The sequence below is a fragment of the Canis lupus genome, chromosome 4, assembly GCF_003254725.2.
Source record: "Canis lupus dingo isolate Sandy chromosome 4, ASM325472v2, whole genome shotgun sequence".
NCBI classification, from domain to species: Eukaryota; Metazoa; Chordata; class Mammalia; order Carnivora; family Canidae; genus Canis; species Canis lupus.
Window position 1 is genome coordinate 30,110,914 of NC_064246.1, and position 9,439 is coordinate 30,120,352.

The window sequence follows — 9,439 nt, forward strand, 5'->3', positions numbered from 1 at the left end:
GCCATGAGGTGGTGTCTGAACTTTGAATTTCCTATTTATCCATCAATGGGTCCAGTCCCTGTTTCCCAAATCCATTCTCTCCATCCTGTAAGGGTTGGAGTTGTCAGTGAGTAGTTAATCTTTTGGGTATGGGAATATCTGAGCTTTTGTGGTCTCTTTGGCCTCCCAAGGAAGGGTGGTGTCTCTCCTCACTTCCCGGTCTGCCTGTGGCAAAGACCTTTGCTGTCTGGGGTTCGCCAGCCTGTCCCTCTGATCCTTACTCCAGCCCCCGCCCCACCTTAGCTCCTCTGACAATCACATCCTGTAGGTCTTTTGGTCTTCAAAGATTCTTTAACATTTAGCTTTGTTGATGGCCTTCCTTCTTATTTTCCCATATTGGATTTATTTCCATTTCTCAATATGGCTTATTTCTGTTTAAAAGCAGATTTTTTTTCCTGTCATTTCTATAAATTTGAGTGAGGAGGAGGCAGATACATATTCATAGACTTTCTATCTTGAACTGGCCTCTCTCTGGTAGATGTTTATTTCCCTTGCTTGGTTATAAGTAATTCTTCCTTTTTTGTTTTTTCCTTTTAGGAGGAAATTATCACTGTTTCAGGGGGAGAGCTGCTACAGGAACCCTGTGGACAGAGGGACAGCCCACCAGACTACCATCTGTTGTTTGAATGATTCCCCCCCACTCCCCTTATCAATGGGCCTTCTTTGGGCATCCATTTTTTTTGAACTCAAGAACTTCCCAGCTCAAATCCCTATGAACTCCTGGAAGATCCCCACCATCCAGAGGATCAAGTAGATTAGTATGTCTCAAGGGATATGAAATATATGGCATATGTGCTATTGGTCCCCGTCCCGATGCCCAGGACAGAAATTGCTAAGAGCTGTTGCAACTCTTTCATGAAGAGTTTAGTTATGACTTCAGAGAATGAAGCCTATTTGCCAGCGCCACCCTAAACTGAGCTCCTAGAGCACACGGGTCGTCATGTTTTAATAATCCAAAATAATTCCAGTGCCGAACTCTGAATTTAACAAATGGAAGACATTCAATAAATGTTTGTTGAATGAATGCAGTTCTTCTGAAAGTTTCCCAACACTCAGCAGCGAAGTTTCCTAGTAAGGAAACATCCTACCTGTTCTGTCTATAAGGTCATGGAAAGTATAGAGGAAATATTGCAAAGGATTTGTGTGGAAAATATAGATGCCACATCTTTAATGATGTACATTATTGCCCTCATTGATTTTGTCATTGGGATGATTGCCCAAGGCTTCTGAGACCCACCTTTCAGAATAGGTGACTGACACTGCGCTGCCTTCCTTATTTGCCTCTTCTCTGCCACCGTCCCCTGGTCTAGGAATCCTATCTTGACCCTGGTTGTGCAATAATGAGGCAGCGGTTTCGTGTATTCTCATAGATGTGCCCCAAACCTGGGGTGAATTATAAATCCAAGAAAGCCTTTGCTGTCTAGGATTTGGCCCTCGTTATGTAGGTTACCCGAATAACTACATCTGCCTTCGTAGTCCTTTTGATTCTGATCTTTGTCTTCACTGAATCTGAGTATGGTTTTCATATCAACAAGAATCTTCCAGTGACTCTGCAGTAACTCAGGGATGCTGTCTTCATGCAAACTCAGGTGCTCACCTTTATGGATATATGCATGGAGGCAGCATGTTAGGATGGGAATATGACAGTGGAATCAAGCAGACTTGTGTTCAAGTCCCCACCCTGGAACTTAACTTGCCTTTTAATACTAGTGGCACCGTATTTGGCGGGAGTGAAAGGATGGATGGGCCCTGTGCATTGTCAGTGGACGGGCTTACCTCATTTGATAGTCATGTCCCACATCTCTTCTGCTCTACTTCACCTCTTTCCTCCCCTACTCTTCACATCTTTGGCCACTTGCTTCACCCTGGTCACCAGAACTGCAATTCATTCTGCACCGACTCTGTTCTTTCTTACGGGGCCCTTCCGCTTCATGTCGGATGAGCCAATGCCACCCTGCCCCATGCGGTACTTTGGGGCCCTCGTCTCCTATTGCTGCAGATGCAGAAAACACCTGTGCAACCTTCAAAAGCAGGTGATTAACTCCGCATGGGGTGAACCTTGGGTCAATGGGAGACAGCAGCAGGTAGGTTACCTCTTCTCCCCTCCTCCTGCTGGGGGGCTGTTCGGACAGGCAGTTCTACAACTTCTGAAAAGAGAGTCCTGCAAGACGGAGCAACTTGTGAAGAAAACAAGGAGTGGCCAGATGAGGTCCGCCCCCTCCTGTCCATCCCTGCTCCTCTCTGCCTCCCTCTCCGGCTCCCCGGGCAGGAGCGATTAAGTGGCAGCACATTGGCCTTCGCTGCAGGCTCTGCCTTTTAGGGAAGCCAGGATAAGGGCCCATCATACTAATGCATTCGATAATGTCAGCCTCACAACCTGGCTTCTGTCTGCTGTCTCCCAGGGCCCCAGAATGAATAGAACAAAGAGAAGGGGAAGGAGAAACCTGCTTCTTGAACGCTGCCAAGGTGCTTTCAAACCATAACCGATTATGGTCAGATTTCCTTCTATTAGACTTCTGTTCTAGTTGCCTTAGAGGAACCGAATTTTAGTTTTGGCCGTGCTACTTACTAACTACGTGACTTTGTTCAAGACATTCAAGCTCGTGAAGGCTCAGTCTACCCGAGGAGAGGATTTTCTGTGTAGCTGCCACGAGTTTTTTTGGTGGGTCAGTTAAATGAGCAGTGTGAAAGCTCTGTCTAAATGGAAGGCATTGCGGATAACAACCCCAGAAACAGCAACAATTATTTTAGGCTTAACAGTGATGGGGCAGGGGAATGTGGTGTGATGACTTTCAAGGTGTTGGAAGAAACTTCTTATTCCAAGCACCAGCAGCAGCTCTGTGAGGCGACCAAGCCGGGCTGAGAACCTGAACCCCTGAGCTGTTGTTCCTGTCACCCCTAATTAATATGTGAGAGACAGCAGCTGAGTTTTCTATGCCTAACACATTTATTTCATTTTATTTGGGGCCTGCACCTTCTGCATGTCTCATATATTTTAGGTTTTACCTGGCCTTAAAATAAATTCCTTGTAAGTTGTCCTGCAAATGAAATTACTGTCTGGAAAACTGCAATTTCATCTTGAGAGTTTTATTATGCTAATAAATGTCAGGATTCTCAAATAAAGGGATTGCCTTTTTTTTTTTCCCTGAGCCCTACAAATATAATGAAAAATTGTCAGTCAGCTACAAGACTCAGCAGAGAGAAGATTTACAGTCTATAACTAGAAAGAAAAGTTGTAAAAAACACCATGCAAGTTAATGGAAGATAAATGGCACTGAATGGAAAGGTAGCATGGGGTCCTGGTCGGGGGAGGGGGCCCTGCATAGCAGAGCTGGAGAGCTGGACACATGGGGTGTCAGGGTCCAAGAGGCACGGGCTGCAAGCGGCTCTTCAGAGCTAGAATGGAGCCCTGGACATGAAGACTTAGGCGCCTGGGGAAGGTGGCCCCCTTCCTGTCCCCTTGAGCCCTTCATCAGCCTCAGGACTGAATTTAGAGCCAGAAAACTGGAATTTATTTTGTGATCCTAGGCAAGCATCTCTGATTCTCTGGGTCACGGTTTCTTTTGTGACATGGAGTAAACCATGTCTGTCTCACTCAGATGGTGGCTGGGAAAATGCAGGCGACCTTGGAACCATGTGAGGGCGAGGGGTGCCGCCCCCCCCCCCCACACTGTGCACTTGAAAAGTCACGTATAACTTTTGACTCCCCCCAAAACTTAACTGTGAACAGCCTGCTGTCGGCAGAAGCCTTACTGGTAACACCGACTTCGTATGTGAGATGTACTACATACTGCATCCTGACGACACAGGACGGGAGAGGAAAGAACATGTTATTAAGAAAATCATGCTGAAGGGCAGCCCGGGTGGCTCAGCGGTTTAGGGCCACCTTCATCCCAGGGCATGATCCTGGAGTCCCGGGATCGAGTCCCACATCAGGCTCCCTGCATGGGGCCTGCTTCTCTGCCTGTATCTCTGCCTCTCTCTCTCTCTCTCTCTCTCTCTCTCTGTGTCTCTCATGAATAAATAAATAAAATATTAAAAAAAAAGAAAATCATGCTGAAGATAAAATACATCTCACATACTGCACAGTATTTATTGGGAAAAATCCATGTATAAATGGGCCTGCACAGTTGAAGCCCATGTTGTTCAAGGGTCAACTGTCACATAAGGTGAGATTTTATAATAGTAGTGACAGACACTGTTTAAGCGGTGTGTATGTGTGTGCGTGTGTGTGTAATTCTTGCCGTCATGGCAAGGCAGACAATACTCTCCTCTCTACCTTGTGCGTGGAGAAACTGAGGCACAGGGAAGTTTAGAACTTCCCCAGGGTCAGCTGTCAAGGAAGGCGTATTATAGAACTGGGATTCACCAGTCTGGCTTTGGAGTCTGTGTAGACCTTAAAGCAGGGCTTCTCAAACTGGGATGTGCAAATCGGACACAAAGGGGGTGTTCTTAGAATGCAGATTCTGCTTGGGGTGCCTGGGTGGCTCAGTCAGTTAGGTGTCTGCCTTGAGCTCAGGGCGTGACCCCGAGGTCCCGGGATCGAGTTCCACATCGGGCTCCCTGCAGGGAGCCTGCTTCTCCCTCTGCCTCTGTCTCTATGTCTCTCATGAATGAATAAATAAAATCTTAAAAAATAAAATAAAATCAGAAGAAAACAGGGTGCCTGGGTGCCTTAGTCGGTTGAGTGTTGGACTCTTGATTTCAGCTCAGGTCATGGTCCAGGGTTCTGAGATCGAGTCTTCCATCAGGCTCCCTGCTCAGCGGGGAGTCTGCTTCTCCCTCTCCCTATGCCTACCCCCCCACTCATGTTCTCTCTCTCTCTTTCTCTCAAATAAATAAATAAAATCTTAAAAAAACAAATGCAGATTCTCGTTAGTTGATCTGCGGTGGGGCTTGAGGTTCTGTGTTTCTAACAAGCTCCCGGGTGCTGCCGATGCTGCTGGACTCTGTGTCACACTTTGAGAAGCAAGCCTTGAAAGTAGGGCGAGGCAGACGGGAGCCCCAGGCCAAACTGGGCCTGCTGCCCTGTCTTTCTCCAGCCTGAGAGCCAAGAGTGGTTTTTATATTTTCAAATGGTTGGGACAAAATTAAAAAGAAGAATAATATTTTATGACCTGTGAAAATTATATTACATTCGAATTTCAGCACCCATAAAGAAAGTTTCCTTGGAATATAGCCACGCTCATTTGTTGACGTCGTGTCATTGGCCATGCAGGGCCTGCAAAACCTCAACTATTTACTATCTGGCCCTTTACAGAAAAAGCTTCCTGACCCTGGCTTTAAATTATGTGCATATGTTAGAAATTATTTTGTTTTCTTGCTCTGCTTTATCTAAATCTACTCTTAGGAGAGATTCTAACACCATGTTTATACTTCAGAGAAGCCGAGGTAAATGTGTTACATTTTTGGGCGGCGGTGCCATTTTATGTAGGTTATGTCTCACCCCATCTCCAGTGACAGAAAAGGAGGCTCATTTCTTTGTCAAAGGATTTTAAACCAACGTAAGCTGGTCCTATTGTAGTTATATAGATACTTTCCATAGGCGTAGAGTCATTTACTTTCTAGAATTTATCATACGTCTTACACTTAGCCATGTCCTTCAGTCTGTGTGGTCCTGAGGCCTGACAAAGCCGTACTGACTTGTGTGTTTTATGATGTGTGCAACAGTGGATGTTGTTGACTTGGATTAAGGACAAATGGACTTTGCAGGTTTTGAAGACCTGCTTTAACCTGTTGTCGAAAAGCCCGGGCTGAGCATTATGGCCGCTTTGGGTTGGAATCTGAAATCCGCTACTTTCAGGTGTTGGGAGGAGCGAACAAACAAAAAAGCCAACGAGACTGAAGACACAGGAGATAGCTCTGCTAACAGCTAGTGTGAGATGGGCGAACTGAGAATTGAAACAGAAACCACGTCCTGGCAAAGCTGTTCTATGACTCCTTGAGCTAAGCCAGAGCCCTCAATAGAAACTGAGCTCCAGTGTTTGTGCAGGCCTGTGGTTCTCACGGGACATCAGACGAGCTGGACGGCAGGAACTCTGCAGGGCTCGTTTTTATGGTGGTAAAATATATGTAATACTCAACTGACCATTTTAGTGCAATTGTCACCTCCACCCGTGCAGGAAACACCTCATCTTGCAACACTGACACTCGGTACCCATTACACCGTAACTCCCTGTTATCCCCTCCCTCTGGCCCTACTTTCTGTTCGTATTAATACGATAACTCCAGGTAGTTTTTGCAAGTGAAATCATTTGGTAATTTGGTATCTGGCTTTTTTTTTTTTTTGTCACTCAGCACATTTCTTCCAGGTTTACCCATGTAGTGGCATGTGTGACAATTGTCTTTCTAATTTTTAAAGCTGAATGATGTCCCCTTGCAGGCATGCGCCACATTTACTCCATCCATTCATCCATCAGTGGACATGCGGGCTGCCCCTACCTTTTGGCGATTGAGAATAATCCCGCTACACACATGGGTGTGCATCTGTAGGATTCATGAGCTCTACAACTCCCTAGTTTACGCTCTGACCAAGCCCTGCCAAGGCCATCCTCGATCTCCATAAGTAATCTTGCTTAACTCCCACCTCCTGAGATGATCCCCGATTCCTCCAACACGTGCTACCCTGGCTGCAACAAGCTAACAAACCTAATGTGGGCTTCGTGTGTGCTCTGGATGGCTTTCAGCTGGTGGGCTTTAAAAGGACAATATCTGTAAAGCGTGGGATCTACGACAAGCACCTGGTCAGAGCTGAATGTCTTCTCCCCTTTGAGCACGCTGAGAGCAGCCGTCAGTCCCCCGCGTGACCACTAGTACATGCATTTACAGCCTCCTCTCAGAGGATGAGCTCATCCCCTAGCCGACTGCATACAGCGGAGGGTGGTGAGGTTGCAGGGCCAGAGGCAGATGCAGAAATGCTGTGCCAGCTGCTCTTCCGAAGGGAAATTTCTTGCCCCAGGGACACCCAATGTCAGAGGCCCTGTGATCAAAGGGACCCCCTGAAGGGCAGCTGAGGCCTCAGGACCACCCACCCCCTGCAGAATGGGGCTGAGCTCATTTCTGCTGGGCCCTTACCCCATTTGTAAGGGGCGTTTACACCTCTCCTACTCCCCCCTCCCCTGTCCTGCAGGCAGGAGGAGACAGCAAGCAGAGTTTAGTGGACGAACTCATTCTTTGGGGTTATGGCTATAAGTCTGAATTTCAATGGCAGAAGAATAGAAGCGGCTGCCAGGAAGAGGAAACGAGTGGCACAGGCAAAGGTAGAGACGTGTGAAAGTGCCTAAGTGTCTGCGCCCGTGTGTGTGAGCTAACAGTGATCCACAGGGGTCGTTCAGACCCAAGTGTGGGCTGTGTGTGTTGTGAGACTGAAGGCCCGAGAGTCGCTCTGCAGCCTACTGTCCTCTGCCCCTCCTTTGTCACAACCCTGCTCCTTGCAGCTCCTCACAGGGACCCGTCCTGCCCGGATGCTCCGCCGTCAGCCAAGGCCCTCGGACACTCCTGCAAGCCTCAGGGGCAACAGCAGTCTGGGACTGTAACTTGGATGATGACCAAAAGCCCAGTATAGACCAGAGATCTCTCTTCCGAATCCTTTCCTCGGTACTGGTATTGCAGACTCCCTTTTGTGTCCTACGTTGGCACATCTCTGGGTAGTTTCTCCTTTTTTTTTAATTGGAGTTCAAGATAGCATAACACCCAGTGCTCATCCTTTATTCTCGCCTCTTCACTGAGTTTTGGTGGGTTTTCTGTTTGGTTTCTTCTGATTGGCTGAAATGACTGCCTTTCATTTCGTGTTCTTTGCCGGTTCTCTACCCCCTGGGGAGCTGCTGGGTAATTCGATGAGGGGAGGGACCCACCTCCTTATATGTGGCCTGGGTATTCTTTACAGCCTCATCTTTCTCCTGGTTGTTCATTGTTGAACAGAAATATGCAAAGTTCTTTGGGAACAATCAGGTCTCTCCCCTCATTTCCAGTTTCTCTGGATTTATGAAAAGTAAGACACACTGCTTCCCCCTCTGTCATCAGGGTGATGGCAGTGTCATCGGGGTGACAGCGGTGTCATCGGGGTGACGGTGGGAAGCTGCTACACCACGGGTCGCTGCATTGTGCAGTGTGGCTGCCCTACACCCCCACCCTTGCGACTGAAACCTCCTCAAGGACCCCAGCCTGGGGCCTCCCATTGGGGAGGGGTCTAATGGGTCTCCCATTAGGGCTCTAACTAAGATAGATGCCAGCAGGCCCCAATCTTCTCCTGACCACTCTCAGGGCCTCTGGACAAAGGCAGATTCATATTCAATGGCACCAAAAAATGATTCCATCTGAAGATGTAACAGAGGCAGGAGAAAAACCCCCATGAAATGGGTCTCTAACTTTTTCTCCTTTTTGAGTCACCGTCATACTTTTTTGAGTACAACTGGCTTTAAAAAGTGGTGTTCAGGGCTTTTTAAATTGCTGGGACAAAGGGTCCCTCCCTTAAACCAATAATTGAATTGCTTAATTGAGAACATAAATCTCTATTGTGAATACCGACAGCTTCTCTTTAAGGGCTGCGTGGGCTCCATCCACCAGCCTGGGCTCTATTGTTTTATAGACGTGTCAGGTAAGCGCTTTTAACACAAAGTATTCCTCCCCTGGTATGCGCTAAGTAATAAACGTGACGTTGCTCCTAAAATGATTTTGCATTTCTGTTTCAGCTATGAGTTAGCGTCTGCTTTTTAAGGTTATGAATGTGTCTAATGCAGAGTGTCATTAATTAGTTTCCCCATGGCCCATTTGCTCAGGGATTCCATGCCTCTTGAACAAATTGCTAAGCTGTTAATGGAAAACGATATTTTGTCAGGCAAACTTGGGGAAGTGTAGGATTTGTTCCTAAAAATGTGTGCTAGAGTCAGACTCTGGGCTACTCGTTCACAGATATTTTTATGGATTTAGTTATTTATTAGAATGCTGATTTTGGGGGGCACCTGGGTGGCTCAGGGGTGGAGCGTCTGCCTTTGGCTCAGGATGTGATCCCGGGGTCCCGGGATCGAGTCCTGCGTTGGGATCCCTGCAGGGAGCCTGCTTCTCCCTCTGCCTGTGTCTCTGCCTCTCTCTCTGTGTCTCATGAATAAATACATCTTTTTAAAAAAAGAATGCTAATTTTTGTATTTTGTCGCAATACTTTAGCTGTTCTGGTTAAAATCAGTCAATTCACAATCCTGTCTTCTTAGTTGGGTGGATTTACAGCATCAGGGGGTTGGTGTGGGATGGGGCTGGTGGGAGATGTTCTTTCCTAGTCAACATCCACTGGATGTAGCCCTATCTGTCCTGCTTTCCTGCTGGACCGCGGTGGAAGGTCCTATCCGGTTCCCAGCCCGGGAGCTTCACACTGCCCCCTACTGATAGTCTTGTTCTGGCTTCAAAG

The 9,439-nt window shown here is 47.3% G+C and overlaps 1 protein-coding gene across 2 annotated transcripts in view; it reads left to right on the forward strand.

The window, feature by feature from the left end:
* The window catches only part of SH2D4B (SH2 domain containing 4B), an 83,885-nt gene extending 81,788 nt beyond the window's left edge, over positions 1–2,097 (forward strand). For both annotated transcript variants that reach the window (XM_025435046.3, XM_049109086.1), the window contains one exon: positions 577–2,097. In XM_025435046.3, coding sequence (XP_025290831.1) covers positions 577–665 — 89 coding nt within the window. In that variant the 3' untranslated portion in view covers positions 666–2,097. The remainder of the gene's footprint in view (positions 1–576) is intronic.
* The last annotated feature ends 7,342 nt before the right edge of the window (positions 2,098–9,439 follow it).